The sequence below is a fragment of the Pezoporus wallicus genome, unplaced genomic scaffold (genome assembly GCF_028554395.1).
Source record: "Pezoporus wallicus isolate ANWC-B61680 ecotype Strahan unplaced genomic scaffold, APGP_CSIRO_Pwel_v1 contig_7853, whole genome shotgun sequence".
Classification (NCBI taxonomy): domain Eukaryota; kingdom Metazoa; phylum Chordata; class Aves; order Psittaciformes; family Psittacidae; genus Pezoporus; species Pezoporus wallicus.
In genome coordinates, this window is record NW_026641765.1 from 375,346 (window position 1) to 392,017 (window position 16,672).

At 42.6% G+C, this 16,672-nt stretch overlaps 1 protein-coding gene across 8 annotated transcripts in view; it reads right to left on the reverse strand.

Moving 5' to 3' along the window:
* Positions 1-16,672, reverse strand: part of ARHGAP24 (Rho GTPase activating protein 24) — a 171,916-nt gene that overhangs the window by 25,896 nt on the left and 129,348 nt on the right. For 4 of the 8 annotated variants that reach the window (XM_057425297.1, XM_057425298.1, XM_057425301.1 and 1 more), the window contains one exon: positions 7,089-7,211. In XM_057425297.1, the coding sequence (XP_057281280.1) occupies positions 7,089-7,211 (123 nt within the window). Of the gene's footprint in view, positions 1-2,873; positions 4,016-4,190; positions 4,292-7,088; positions 7,212-16,672 lie in introns of those variants that run through there. The other 4 variants (XM_057425300.1, XM_057425304.1, XM_057425303.1 and 1 more) reach the window with 4 other exon arrangements.

Sequence of the window (16,672 nt, forward strand, 5' to 3'; positions counted from 1 at the left end):
TCTCTCTCAATTCTACATCAGTAATTCATTGACAGTGAAAATAACAGATCAGGTGAATGCCTTTCTACAGCAGGGCTGAGAACAAAGATCCTGGAGTAACACAGAGAAGTGGCTGTCACGGCCACAGAATTCTTAATATAGGGGGTCTAATTATTATTTCTTCTCAGTTTTCTCCAGTGTTCCCCAGCACTAAGTGCTCTTCTCAGAAGGTCAAAGGCAGGGAGTATATTCTTATTCTTCTTCTTTACAGGATTTTGTAACGTCCAGGAGAGGAAAAATCCCACCAAAATTAGCAGAGGCAGAATTTTGTTCCCTGACTCATTCTCTTTCCTTCAAGCCTTCTCCTACCCCACAGTCAGTAGGATGCCAGCAGGAGATAAGATAAAACTCCTGCCCTCCTAACACTGGAGGTTACTGCCTAGAAAAGACAAATCTAAGTAAGAGCAGAACTAGCTACAGGCTGGAAAGGAAGAGAGGCAATTTTAAAAAACATCACTGAGAACTTACCACAGGCAATCACATCAGGGCCTGCACCATTTCTTTGGCTGTGACCAATGCTACCTCCATCACCAAAACTCTGCTCACCCAAATTCAACATGCTGTTCAATGTTCTCACCACTGCATGCCAGCAAAGTTACCCTCAGCTACTGCTTTCTCTGCTTACCCTGCTTGTGCCCTCAGGAGGTTACTCTGCTGGTATTTCAACAGAGGGCATCTTCTCCAAATTGGATTTTAAAGATGCTTGGATCTGTCTCTGTTCAGATGCTGCCACTGAGCACTGACTTCTATGACATAACTTCCAAACAGGCCTGACATTTAATTTTTTGATGCTTATCACAATACAGTTTTGATCTGAATTTCCAGGAAGGGTTCTGCACCTTGTATTATTGGTGAAGATGATGATGTATCTCTGCCTAAACACACAGTGTCATGATTGCCTTGTAGTTCTTCCAAAGACAATGTTTTTCTTTTTGTTGTTGTTTATTTTCTGCATCGTGTTGCACAGCTGAAAACTAACTGATTTTCCTTATGCAAGTATGAGCTAGGTTTGCAGAATGTTGGTTTTGGGGTTTTCATACTTAGGTAGACAATCTACAAGTAAGAATTCATCCAATTAATAAGACGATTGTAGTTAGCTTTATTTGTCTTTACAACCATAGTAAAAGCTTGACTGAAAGACCAATAAATGTTCATATTTCTGTTGTCTTCAGTGGGACATGGACCTAGTTAAACATGCACACCCAGAATTCTACAGCTCTGATTTAGGGGCCTTGTGACCACGCTCTTGACAGAAATCATGTACGAGAAAGTAACTGGAACAACATGTAGGGTAAAGCAAATTAGCAGCATGGCCTCCATCACTCTGCCCTCTGCCTCAAGTGTTGCAGCTTCACTTGGGCTTTTTCACATGAAGAGTTTATGTGTCAGTACATACGGGGACAGAATCAACAGCTGCAGCTCTTCCTGGAGCTAAGGCTGCAGTCAGGCACAAAAGCAGCTGTCTGCAAAATTATCAGGTAATCCTTTATTCAACTTCCAAATATTTCCCAAAGAGTTAAGTGTATAAACAGGGTACAGACAGCTCTAATTCACACCAACACCTTGAAATGCACTAGAATACTTCAAACAGACACATCCACATCCTCCTGGCCAGTCTCCAGATGGACTGAACTCCGGCAACCAAGGGAAATGCCGGCCTCAGGGTGGAAGGGAGGGATACAGGGGGCAAAAGGCTTTCAAGGCTCTCAGCTGCAGGCAATAGCTGATCTCTGCTGTAGTTCTGCAGAACTACAGAATCACTATGATTCTCGTTTCAAGGCATTGCCCCTGACTGTCTGCACAGACAACCCCAAAAAGCAATGACACCAGCACAGCACTACTGTGTCTTGTGAGCAAAGAGCTGCATGGTCTTGCAAAAGGACAAATGGCAGCATGGAGGAACAGTTTAGGGAAGAGGAGGAGATGAAGACAATTGTATTTCAAAAGAACTGTGTAAGAGCATTTCTCACCCTTCAGAATAACATGAAAATTTAGCCCTTTAAACTTGGATTTCTCTGTCCAGCATAGTTTTTAAGGCAGCACCAATATTACCTTCTTCCCTCACACAAAGTTTTTGTCCTCATCATAGAGATAATTTCTCCCCACCCATCCCAAGCACAGTGGCAGCTTATCATCACTTGTCATCTCTCTTAGACATGTGTTTCCAGCAGACATATTTTGAAAGCTAGCACCCTCTTTGCCCTTCTCTCACCAGTACTGCCATGCTCTGCTTCAACAGGAGCATGTGCAATGTAGAAGAAAATTGGCTTTAAATATCTGTATGCAGCAGGTGGAAAGGCAAATGCAAGCTTCAGGGAAGCAGGATGAAGTGGCAATGCAGCATTTGCAACAGGACAGTGCACTGTAGGGCTACACTTCATCAGAAATCTCTGAATCCAAGGACTTGGTCTTCAGCACAGATGCTGCATTTATCATGCTGCTTCATGTTGCTTCGCTCCCTCTCTTCTCCCCCTCCTCCCACACAGACAAAATGCAAGCCCAAACTCTTCTCCCTGATGTTATGCCAAACCACAGATCTGATTCCCCCACTGCTCTCACTGATTTTTGCTCAGAGGCTCTGCAATAATCTTGTCTCAAGCCACCTCATTCAGGCATCCCATTCATGGGTTATTATGTAGAGGAGACACATCAGCTGGCTAGCTACAAACAAATGAACAAAGAAGTAAATAAATCATTTGTGGAATGTTGGCATCTGCATTGTTTAATGCCTTTTGTTTCGGTACTCTCATCTGCCCCTGCACACACAGTCCCCTCGACTCCTCAGAAACCATGGCTTCACTAGCAAGCAGAACACAGCGACAGAATGAACCTACCTTTACGGAAACTAAAACATCGCTTAATTCTCCTATAAGTAGTTTTAGGAATAAAAGGAGCTGCTGCTAAGGCACCTGGGCTGCGGACTCCAGCATTTCTGTCTTCAGGCATCATACAGGCCAGAGCCCACACTTCCCTCCAAAGCTTCCTTTTACCAGCTGCATCCAGACAAAACACCACGGCTGCTCATCGTTACTGACTGCTGAGGAGTTTTTACAATAGTGTATCTTCCCCTGGAGTTAGGAGATTTGTGGTCTTCTAGATCTTGGGTAGAGCTTGAAGTGATTTTAATGTTCTCTTCCCTGCTTCAATTTTGCTTTGGGGAACAGTTTCCTTCCGTCTCTCTATTTCCTTTCATTTCTTTTATTTCCTGCGGCGAGACAACTGTCTAGTATGCAATGGCACAACAAAAGAGTTTCACCAAAAAGATGTATCTTCCATTCAAACAGAAGTGCCTGCACAGACGGAGGGGGAGAAAGACCTCTTCCTTCCAGCTGGAACAGGGGGTTGAGTGGCAGAGACTCCAATTCCACAAGAAAAGGTCAGTGTTTTGCAGTGTGCAAGGGGAAAGAGAACAATACCAAAAAGGCCACTGAAGAATCCTCAGGGATACAATACTCCTTGCTGGCTCCCTTTATCACTGCAATTGAGAAGCAAAACCAACAGTCCCTCCGCCCGAAAGACTTTCTGTCCATAACAGATTCAAATGGCCTTTTATATACCCAGCTCCCTGTATGATGTTCGCATGGGCTCTCGCTTGTTTTATTGCCTTCGAACTACCAGAAGCTCTCACGGGAGAGGTGCGTCAGATGCGGCAGCAGTGCATCTCTGCGGCAGGATGCTGGGGAGCTGCTGAGGAATACGTGCCTCCCGGGGGGATGCTCTGCTGCCGCGCTCCCTCCCGGTCCCACGCCTGGCGATGGCAGCCGGGGCCGCTGCCGCCTGCGCCAGCCCCGCTCCTGCCGCAGGTGCAGGGAAACGAGAATCCGCCGCAGCGCAGGTTTGACTGCTCCTCCGGGAGACGCAGAGGTGACTTCAGGCGGCTGCCGTGTGCGGCAGCTTGAGAAGCGAACAGGCTGTGCCCGGCTCCTGCGGGAGGTGCCAGACCTTACACTACTACCCTGCTACAGTGCTCATGCTCCTTCTCCTCCCTCCCCCTTAGCTGCAAGCTCTGCCATTCAAGCTCAGGCCTTCCCTCCTGTAAAAAAAATTGCCTTTTTAATCTAATCAGGAAGGGAATTTCATCTGCAAACAGGCACTGCGTGCCCTGGCTCATTTACATTTCTGTTTCCATCGAGAATCTTTTCCACACTCACCTTATTCTTTTAGTGCAAAACCCCAACCTGTTTCTGATCCCCTTAGCAGATTCCCACCTGCCTCCCTCCTGTGTTCTCTTTCTAGCACAGGTTAACAAATAACAGTTTAGCGATATGGTTAATCATTTACAGTGCTCCTTGGTCTGGTACCAGGAGTCCTTTCCCACTGCCAGACAAATTCCAAGTACCAGTGGCTCACCAAGGCTCAGGCATACCAACTGCATGTGCACACACACACACACACAGAGCTTGCTTACAATGCTTACAAGTATCAGAAAATTCAAATATTACTCAAAGTAGCTCTTGACTTGTATGACACCAGGCTACTGTGTTTCACCATCTAGTACTGAAATGTAGGAAGCCGATATGAAACATGCGTTTTGACTAATCAGCTGTTCAAAATAATTTGTGTTGCAAGTACTTGTTACTGACTGGTCATCATCATGTGACTACAACTTTTCTACATCTTGTTTATAGCTAATGTAATAGATAAAAGATTTTTAACTTCAGGGGCTACAGCTTGTGAAGTCAGGCTCTTGGACAACTTAAGCCAGAAGAGCCCTTCTATAGAAGGGCCAGACTGCCACAGCAGCTGTAGCAACATCCATGTAGCAAGGGATAATAAAAGTACTGTTCAGTGACACATAATTACTGAACGCTTAACAGGGCTTATTAAGATTGATTAAGATAACTCAGACTATCAAGTTCAGTAACAGTTAATAAAATAGGGGACATACTAGAAACACAGTTCTTAATGGTGACACATCCCATGATAGTGCTTTTGTCTTGTTATCACAGTCAAACCTTCTCAGTGAACACTAAACCTAAAATCATGTTCTATCTATTCTCATGTTTTCCAAGGAGTTAACTATTTGTTTCCCAATACAAATAACCCAAGTCAGTGTATTTGTTCAAGAAATCCAATAGGAAGAACAAAAAAAAACCCTCATGCTTAGAAGTGTTTTAACTGCAATGAATTTAAACAGTAATTCAAGAATTGCACCCATCTCTTGTTTTATGCAAATCAGCAGGCAAAGTCTTCAGTGAGATACTTCCCTCAGTAATGAGGATTAAACACTCCTACAACGATGGTGTCCTGAGAATTTTCATGGTGGCTGGAAGGATTCCCAGCTGTACCCAGAAATAGCTCTTGCCCTATAAAAGCAAATGAGAGGCTGGTGAAGAAAGCATAGGGTCAGGACTCGGGAGATTTGGTTTCTATTTGTAGCTGTGGGCTAGAAACGGAGTTTCACCTAATCTCAGCTCCCTGCCTGTAAACACTTCTCCACTGCAGAAGAACTGCAAGCCTGCCTTTCCTCATTACCTTTCATTATTTGCCCCAGGAAGACACTGTGGTGCTAGAAGCCAAGTGCAAAAATCAAAGATACTCTCTGAAAAATCCAGTTCTATTATGCCCTAAAATTTATTGTTGCTTCAGTAGCTTATGTTTGTACTAGACTGAAGTAAGAGAACATTGAGGAGCTCATCATGAGGCCTGCTTTACAAAGAGAAAGTTGGGGATGAGTAATCTTTGTGCTACTTAAGCATATTCCTTACCCAGCCTAATAGTAGAAGACTCTACCTGCTCTCTCCCAAACCAACTTCCTGTAGAAGCTTCCACTTTTTAAGACAAACCTTTCACTTTGTGGTTTTGGGTTTTGGTTGGTTGTTTTTTTAAGCATCCGCCTGCAAGATCTACACACCCAGATCCAGGACTGGACCAGCTTATTAATGTGTAGGGCCAGATCCCAGTGAGATGACTGCTTAACACCACCTTTCCAGGGCACATTTCCCCAGGAGGAGCCAAAGAGAAGACATGTTTGAAGAGGTGTCAGGCAAGCCCTAGCTGACCGATTCCCTCAGCACAACCCACCAGTGAGGCCAAAGCCTTCTCCTAAGACCTGTGTGACCTGAATGAAGCACAAGGGAAGATGGGTGGCTTACAAGAAAAGTTTAGTTTAGGATGCTAGTTTCCTTCAGTCCCACCAATCCTCTCTGCTGTGGTCTACCTGGAAGTTGAGAAAAATAACATTTGCAGTAAGCAATCAGAGTTTTCAGTGATAACTGCACTTCTTAATCATGAAACAGCACAGACAACCCTGCCTGACTTACTTTTCCAGCAACCTGCAGACAAGACCAAACCATCTGATACAAAATGGGTGCTCTTTCACAGTGGAAAAACATTTCTGCCCTCAAACTTAGATATTTTAGAGCTCTAGGAACAGACTGATTAATGTATTAACATTTTGTGCAAACATATCAGTCATACTCACATTATAATAATACAGACATTATCACCATAATAATAATGTTGATAATAATTTTCAGCCCATTCAATTTAAGAGGGCTTTTTAAAAAGACAACTACACATTTGACACAAATTTTGGTCCAGTACTACTGAAATTATTAAGTATGCCAATCACAGGAAAAAGAATCTAAAGTTTATACTGGAGTGCATAGCTTTATTTAATGCTGGTCTTAGCTGTCCCTTGCAAGAGAAGCACTGACAACTTCTTGTAACAGGCACTGATGAAGCCCATGGACAGTATTTTAGCTAGTGACCAAAGGAATTACCCCATCTCTCCCTGTGGGAAAGCTGATCTCATAGAAGACCAACCTTGTGTGAAAATTCCCCCTTGCCTTGGTAATGCACTATCATGTGCTATCCTCATCAACGGAAGTGGTTTCAGACAGCTTAAAGCATTTTAATCGAGTCCTCTGCACGGGAACATGCCTGATACCTGCACTGCAAGTGAAAACAAAGGGTTTACTCCACTTTTTCTGAAAGACCTAGACCTTTCTCCTCCACCTCAAAACTCTGTCTGTAATAGAAAGACGGCAGAACCCTTATGTGTCTTTATGCGTCTGGGAGCCTTGCATGTTCCCTCACTGACTCACCTCCTCCAAATGGTGCCCATATAACCCTGCGAATGGATTTCACCCAATCCTCCATGTCATTCTGTGTGCTTGCCATAAGAAGGTACGTTTCATGATTAGCTGTCATCCGCTCTCGGTCTCCTCCTGCAAGAGAAGATAATTGCACTTAGAAACCCTTTTGCTTTCCTGCCCAGCCAAGTTCCTGCCAGACTGACTGCTGAAAGCGGTAATAGCAGCTCCATAGCAAGCAGACATGGATACTATGCAGTGGAGTGTTTATCGTCAGACATGGCACGAAAAGAAGGTCCTGTAAGTACATTCCCCATCAGACAGAAAGAAGCTGTCATGCTTCCAAAAGGAAATGAGAGGATAAATGTCATCAGTAAACAAAAACAGCCCCATGCTGTTCCAAGAACCACGGGAGCCTGCACTAATCTGTAACTTGATATACACACTGGAAATTTTGCAGCAGTTATTGTACCCTGACTGGGAGAATAAATGCAGAGAAAGATAAGCGCACTTTGAACAAGTGGGGATGACTCCATTTTTATCTTCAGGAACACAATCTGTCACATTCATGGCAATGATATTTGATACATCCAAGTGTTGCTGTGAATCTCTAAGGAGAAGGCACCCAACTCTAGCAGCTGACATGGTACAACTCACTGCCTTGGACGGCTCTAATAGGGATTAGATTAAGAGGGAACACACTGCTCTATTATCCTTTATTTAAAGGATGGGCCAACACTAAAAAGGTCAAAACCAGAACCTGGCTTGCCACAGTTCCAGGTTTATCACACTTGCGGTACTGCCACACCTCCATGCTAATGGATATGATATCAGTGCAAGAGCACATGGGGATTCAAACCATCTTTCTAGCACTGCAGAAGGAGCAAACCCTTCCAGAAAGATAGTGCCAGACATTCTGAAGCCCTTTCACTGAACCAAGGGCATGTATGTATATACACGCCACACACAAACATGATGACTTATTAATCCTGCGGGTTCTGCGTTCAGTTCTTTCCAGCTTCTTCCATCCTATTATTGCTTCTAGTCATATCTAAAGCAACTGTCTCTGTTCATTACAGCTGGAATACTGCTTCTGGGAGGTCTTCTGAAGAGTGTCATGACCACTGCTTGCCTCTGCAACAGACAGGTTTCTAAAGAGAAATTTCTTAAGGGCTAGCAAATACAACCACAGCTTCCTAGCACTTCCTAGCATTCATTCTGAATGAACCCGCTTGTACAGCGCACACTTCACAGAATTAGGACACACAACTGTAAAAAGAACCTAAGCAAAATTTGGCAAACAAAATAGCCATATTTTCCCAGACATGGGCAGATTCTACTGAAGACTTGTTCTTAAGGTTTACATCGCTATTCAAAACTTAAATTTGAACTTGGAAGTAAAGAGAGACTCTTGCTTTCTACAGTCAAAACGCAGCCACTTCTGTGCTATGTTCCATCATTTTTACCTTTCAAGAAGTGGAGGATGCAGTTATGGTGAATGGGAAGCATTAGCATCCCAAATAGTAGTACTCCACATCAACCCTGCCAGTGGCAATATATGGAAAACAGACACAAATGGATTTACACTGTCTTTTAGTGTCTCATCAGTATGTCCTCAGACTTCTAGGCTTAAATCACCAGTGATTAGTGTTAATATAAAAGTTGGGTAATCAAAATTTCTGTTTTGTTCTTAAACAAGGAGTTTCATTGGGAAAAAAGAAAAGAGAGTAAGGACATTCATCTTGGTCTCTGATATCCTAGTATCCTTTACCACTTAGAGAGATTATTTATGTTTAGGATTAATGCAATACAAATGCTGGAAATGCTGGAAATGCTGTAAAATGAAAGCTGATGGAGGAAATGCAGGTGGGTTTTTCCAGAGAGATTGATTAAGTATGCCACTTAATGTGCAGTTCATTTACTATATAGGAGAAAACTTAAGAACACAAAGTATAGCGGAAGAGCCACGAATTCTATTGTAATTATTGGTCTTTTACTTGTGAAAAAAATACTAGCTGGAGTCCTGATCAGGAACTACAAATTACAGTCTTCTTATATGTCTGAACACAGAAGAGCATGACTGCTTCATTGCACATGGGGATAGCACTTAGTTCTACATCAAGCTACAATTGGAAGATTTATGCAAAGCATAGATGGATGCATTTCTGAGTTGCAATCAATTTGTAGGGAATAGCAGTTGCACAAAGATCAGCTCTTCTACCTTACGGGCTGGTATAATGATGAGGCTTTGGGTGATACAGGGATATGTGAGAGAAGAGGAAAGCGTTGTTTAGTATATGTATGCAGAACCATGATGATGGACAGTAGTAGCTGCAAGTGAAATCCAGACGATATAGCAAAGAGAAATATTTGAAAGAAAAGCTAAAAACTTTGAAAATAAAGTGAAAATAGGGTGCAGTAGAAACAAAACAAAGGACTCCTCAGGCAAGATTTTCAGAAATTAATGTCTGAATATTAGCTCTAAATCTTTTTGTAAGTATTATGGCTTGATTATTTTTCTGAGGTGATGAGCAGGCAGGAGTTCCTTTCTGATACTATTTGAATACCATATGGAGGTGCATTTAGTGTATTCAGCTGAAACATTAAAATGCTAAAATTTTACCATTTAGCATTTTCTTGAAAAATAAAAAATAAAGGAGACAAATGTGAAGCATCCAGGCAGGAGGATATTTATAAAGGAAACACAGTGGTTATGCTGTAATGCCAGTCTGCCTTTCACCATCTTTCAGTTTCCAAGCTGAGTAAGGGTTTCTGAAACTGTGGCTAAGATAAACGTACAAGGGAGTAGGGAACTGTTTCACTTCCAAATTGGCCCCAGTTTTTTTTGGTGGAATGTAAATATTCTTTTGAAGTTGGACATGATATTCTCAGCTTGGAAAAATCAGATTAATCCTAGTTTCTGATGTTCCTTTGGGAGAAAATTCTCTTTTAAACAGTTGGTATGAATTTAATCCTTTTGCATTCCATTCTCAAGAATGCTGGAACTACGGTTTTCAAGAAATCCAAGATGCTGTTAAAAGGATGAGCAAATATTTCAGAGTTCAGACTGAGTACATCCATGGAATCATAGAAAGGTTTGGGTTGGAAGGGAACTTAAACATCATCTAGTTCCAACCCTGCTGCCATGGGCAGGGACACCTTCCACTAGACCAGGCTGCTCAAAGCCCCATCCAACATGGCCTTGAACACTGCCAGGGATGGGGCATCCACAAATTTGAGCAACCTGTGCCAGCGCCTCAGCACCCTCACAGTGAACTTCTTCCTAATATCTAATATGAATCTACCCTCTTTCAGCTTAAAGTCATTCCCCCTTGTCCTGTCCCTACATGTCCTTGTAAAAAGTCCCTCTCCAGATTTCCTATAGGCCCCATTTAGGTACTGGGAGGCTGCTAAAAGACCTCCCAAAAGCCCTCTCTTCTCCAGGCTGAACAAGCCCAACTCTCTCAGACTGTGTTCACAGGAGAGGTGCTCCAGCCCTATGATCATGTTTGTGGTCTCCTCTGGTCATGCTCTAGCAGGTCCCAGTCCCTGGTATGTGTTGAGGGCTCCAGAGCTGAACAGAGTACTGCAGGTGGGGTCTCAAAAGAGCACAACAGTGAAAGAATCACATCTGTTGACCTGCTGGTCACACTCCTTTTGATGCAGCCCAGCACACAGCTGGTTTCTGGGCTGCAAGAGCACACTGAAGCCAGCTCATGTTGAGCTGCTCATCGACCAGCACCCCCAAGTCCTTCTCACTCAGGGCTGCTCTGAATCCATTCTCTGTCCTCCTGTATCTGTGCTTGGGATTGCCCAGCCCAGGTGCAGGACCTTGCACTTGGCCTTGTTGAACCACACTGGAGTACACACAGGCCCCCAGTTCATTATTTTCACTTACACTACATAGTTGCATTATTCCTAACGCCTCGATGACAGGTAATAGGCTGGGTTTAGCAAGTTATACAAATTACATTTTCAATTATTTTACCCTGGACTGTCCCATTACATCCTCTATTCTTCTTGGCTCAATACTGTTCTGTCATCTGAAACAACACAGAGATGGCCAGAAGACACACTTTTAAGTGACTTACACTACCACCAGTGAGAAACCTCAGTTCTGAAATACAGAATTCTCAAACTCATCATTGTTTTACTACCAAACGGTATCAGGTGCTCCATTTAATTTCTCTCTTCATAAAGAACTAACACAGTTTCCTCAAGAGGGGAATTAAGTAACTGTAAACAAGTCAGTAATGAAGATTTTGCTTTTTAAATCCTTCAGCACAAATATAATTTTCTGCTGCTACCCAAGCCATGCTTTTGCATTTATAATCTTGAACCACAGATTTCCACACTAAGGGTGCATTGTCTTTTGGGCATACTAACTTTTCAACATAAAGACTGCAGCGTAATTTAAGTGCTAAAGGGCAAAGGACCTCTAACACAAGTACATTCCCTGGTGGGCATCATGCTCCACCACAATTGCCCCACTTGAAAAAAAGCCTGGAAGACAGCAGGGCTTTTTCAATAGACAGAGTTGTTTTAATGAAGCTTTGAACCAGCTCCTGTTTGGATACCTGAAATCAGGCTCAGGAAATGTATTCCTTACATGTAACACAATGAACACTCTTGCACAGGTAACTTTTTCTGGGCTGCAGGTCTACAACTGTCTTCAAGACTAAGTTCAGTGTCTTGCACAATAAAAGCAATTTTGTGCATTACACAGCTACCAAGTATTTCTCATAACAATTATGGCTTAAATACCAAAGCAAAAACTGTAATGCCTGCTCATCAGCAGTTACAATTATTTTAAAAGATCTTATTAATGAGGAAAACAAGAGATGTGAATTCAAATATAAGAGCTCTGATTTTTTTCAGAGCACAATCTTTTCAGGCATGTCTCATTCTTCCTCTCCCCCACTTCTTCTGACCTTCCTTTATTCCTAGTTCAAACTTCCACTGTACTTCAAATGGATTTCACAGTGACACACCTCATCCTCACATACAAATCCAAATAGTTCCTATTTCATATAGTCTGTTACTCCTCGACTTCCCTGTTATTCAGACGCTGGTGTCAGCACAGTTAACTGCTCTATTTTACCCTTCCCCAGTGCCATTCCCACTTGAAAAAAATCTCATCTCCTTGCTCAAGACACACCACCCAAAACATTTTGTTCACAGGTTGCATTAATAGGGAATCAAGCTGTGTAGACCCATCAGAGTTCTACAATTCACCAGCTCCTGAGCAGCAGCACACATTGCTGCCTTCTGAGTTAATCAGTAACATGTGGAAGTTAGGGGAATGTGTCTTTTGCACTGCTGTTCATGGTTTTCAGCTTTCCAGAATTTTTCAGTGTTGTCAGCATTGTTATGATACAAAATGCAGTCTGAACTGTCATGTTTGCTGTTCTATTGTGACTTTCAGCTGTTTTCAGAGTTGCTAGTAATGATGATTCTGCTTTCTTATTATGCTGAAGTTCTGTGAAACCATACACAACAGCAAAAAAAGTATTTTTCTACATTTTTTTTTCAGCCGTACTAACTGAGATGAAATCACCTTCTTCTACCTGTATAGTGACGACTGGCAATGAACTTACAAAAGCAGATGGATTGGGGAACGTGAGGAAGATATGAGAAATATCAATAAACAAAAAAACCCAGAGGAAAAAAATTACCTGTGGTGCTCAAATGTTTTATTTCTACTATGCTTTATTTCTACTATCTTCACATCAGGCTATGTCATTTGTAGATCTGAATTGCAATAACCGAGAGAGAAGAGAATGGTTGGAGCCAGGACTCAGCTCTGGCACAGCATTTTACCCCGCCGCTGACTGCACGTGGTTGTATCTGACGATACATCTACAGGATGGGTGATTTTTAAGGAGGAATGCAGAAGACAGGCAAAACAGACATTAATCAATCAGATGTCAAATGTCCTCAGCACTGAGGAGTTCCACTGAGAAGACCTCTTGACTTGAATAGCAAGGATTCATTAGTAATTGAAACCTTTCTCAAACACTGTTTTGTGTATTCATTAGAAATGGGGGGCAGCAGAACTACAGAAATGGCTCCATATTTAACTGCTTTAACAGTTTGCCATCTAATTTTTGGAATATTGCTGCAGTGTCTACAGATGATTTCTCAAATTTAACAGTTCTTACCTTCTGAAATTACTATTTTACTTGCTTCTTCCAATAACAGTTAAAATCTGTGGAAAATATGACTTGCCTCATGACTTGCCAAGAGGGAATCAATATAATTACGTAGTTGGCAAGAAGTGTGAGGATTACAATGTCAAACATTAGTGGTGATACAAGACTTAGTAGATGACTTCATTGTTACCTGTCGTAACTGATTCTAAGAGAAAAGCATAAATACATATTATTACAGCAAACTTATTTTCTCTGTTCTGAGTGACACACCTTAGAGATAAATTTCTGTTCTCCTGTCATTTGACAGTAAGAACCTTCTTTGAAGTGTCTCAAGTTGGACACACAAAATGGCCACCATGTTACTTGAAATTGGTTGATCTCTTTTAGAGGAAGTCTCTGTGAACATATATCCATCTTTACTTCTAAGGAGAGAGAAGAAAAAGCCCCATGCATTTGCTGATTTAGATATAGTCAACAATATAGAAAGATGCTTCAGAAGTAATTGACTGCGAGGACTCTGTTCTGGCAAAAAGCAAGACCCTGGAGCTGTTGTTGCTAGAAAGACAGCTGCCCTGTGCTATCAAATGCCTCCTTTCTTTTCAGCCTCACATCATTAAATTTCATTGAAGTGCAAAGACTCAACTTGCAATGGATTACTTTGAAAGGTCAGTTCCACAGCACGTATTTGTACGTCATTTGACCTAGCAGGAAATTAAAACTTCTGATGATTTTAGGTAAGGAAGGATCAATACGTGAAGTCCTCACACATAAATTAACACAGGGACTAGGAGAACTTACCTATACACACTGGTACATGAACTTCAGGCTGCAAAGCCAGCATACTAAGATGCCAGACCTAGACTGTCCTCAGACTGTAACAACATTCAAAGCACGTGCTCACTTCAGCTCTCAGCATCTACTCATTAAGCTCTCAGATGTTGATGAATATGGAGTATCCTGAGCCTTCAGCAGGTACAAATAAAGATGCTCTTTTACCAGTCTAAACATGCTCTTGTGTGCACAACACAAGGGGGAGAGAATTAACTCAGTACAAAACCAAAGCTGAACTGCTAAATTCTTGTGATGCTCCTTTAGAAGGAGGCCAGTCAAAAAGAGCAGCTTTGATCAGGAGATAACCATCCGGTAGCCCAGGCAGTGAATTGTGGCTAAGCCATAACTTGAGCCAGTCTTTGAAATTCTGTCTCATACAGTGGCCTATGGTCATTCCTTCATACAGACAAGCAGACAGTGCTATTTATTAATTCTTATGCAATAAAACTGACCTGCTAAACACAGAAAATGTTGTCTGTCTTCTAATTTTACAGACAATTATTTTGTAAATAGACAGAAAAGTTGCAGTGTTTCCAACAGATTTCAAGAAAAGCCTTTTCCCTTCTCCAGAAGAAACTGACCATACTCTCCCCACTTCTGGACACGGTATTTTCCAGTCTGTACTGAATTATGCCCAAACATAGAAATACTTCATTTCTCAAGAGAACAACCAGTTATTTAAGCTGCTATCTGACTTCAAATTTGATCACAGATAAAAATAATAGCTCTTTGTGGCATAGATACATCACCAAAAGGATGCAAACATTCTAACTGAGCAAGTATATATTATGCATACGCATAATTTCATTATAATATCACTTGTTTAATAACACAAAGTCATTTTAGCGATTCAGAAAATCAAGAATAAGTTACTCAATAAAACATGGGCTAATTGACATATGCAGAAGACAATTACATAATACAGAGTTAAGTTTCAGTGGAAGATGACCTTGCTTATCTCAAGTAGCAGGAGATTTTAATCATCAGTTCAGGACATTTGTTACACAGCTCATCTGAGATCAGTCATCTCCAGGAACACTGTGCCTCTTTGCACCATTCTGGGCTATCAGCTCAATATTAATTCAAGACAGAAACGTGCCATTTAATGAATTAACAGCTCAACTCTCCAGTCCTTTAAATGTCTCTGAAATGTCTAATTCAAGTGGCAGCTTTCCTCAAGAAAGAGCCACCAAACACCAGTTACCTGCAGAGCATAGACAGTGTACAGCTCTGTAAATCTCCACCTTGAACAGAGCAGAATGAACAGAAACCTCATTTCAATTTTGGTTTTTGTTATATGTATGCCCCAGACACATGTTGATAATACAGTCCACATTTCTCCTTCTCATTCATGAGCAGGGCCTGAAGGAGCTGGCAAATGAAGTTGCTAAGCCACTGGCCATCGTATTTGAAAAATCAGGGCAGTCAGGTGAAGTTCCCGATGACTGCAAAAAGGGAAATATAACCCCCCTTTTTCAAGAGGGGGAAAATGGATGACCCAGGGAATTACAGGCCAGTCAGTCTCACCTCTGTGCCTGCCAAAATCTTGGAGCAGATTCTCCTGGAAGGCATGCTAAGGCACATGAAAATCAACAAGGTGCTTGGTGACAGCCTGCATGGCTTCACTAAGGGGAAATCCTGCCTGACCAATTTGGTGGCCTTCTATGATGGGACTATGGAATTGATGGACAGGGGCAGAGCAGTTGATGTCGTCTACCTGGACTTGTGCAAAGCGTTCGACACTGTCGCACATGACATCCTTGTCTCTAAATTGGAGAAACATCAATTTGATGGATGGACCACTCGCTGGATAAAGAGTTGTGGTCAACGGCTCAATGTCCAGCTGGAGACCAGTAACAAGTGGTGTCCCTCAGGGATCGGTGTTGGGACCAGTCTTGTTTAACATTTTCGTCGCTGACATGGACAGTGGGATTGAGTGCGCCCTCAGCAAGTTTGCTGATGACACCAAGCTGTGTGGTTCAGTTGGTACCCTGTAGGGAAGGAATACATCCAGAGGGACCTTGACATGCTTGTGAGGTGGGCTGATGCCAACCTCATGAAGTTTAACCATGCCAAGTGCAAGGTCCTACACCTGGGTCAGAGCAATCCCAGGCACAGCTACAGGTTGGGCAGAGAAGAGATTCAGAGCAGCCCTGTGGAGAAGGATTTGAGGGTGTTGGTCGATGAGAAACTGAACATGAGCCAGCTTCAGTGTGCGCTCGCAGCCCAGAAAGCCAACCGTATCCTGGGCTGCATCAAGAGGAGCGTGAAGAGCAGGTCGAAGGAGGTGATCCTGCCCCTCTACTCTGCTTTTGTGGGACCTCACTTGGAGCACTGTGTGCAGTTCTGGTGTCCTCAACATCAAAAGGGCATGGAACTGTTGGAACAAGTCCAGAGGAGGGCCATGAGGATAATCAGGGGACTGGAGCACCTCCCGTATCAAGACGGGCTGAGAAAGTTGGGGCTGTTCAGCCTGGAGAAGAGAAGGCTGCGTGGAGACCTCATAGCAGCCTTCCAGTATCTGAAGGGGGCCTATAAGGATGCTGGGGAGGGACTCTTCACTAGGGACTGTAGTGATAGGACAAGGGGTAAAGGGTTAAAACTTAAACAGGG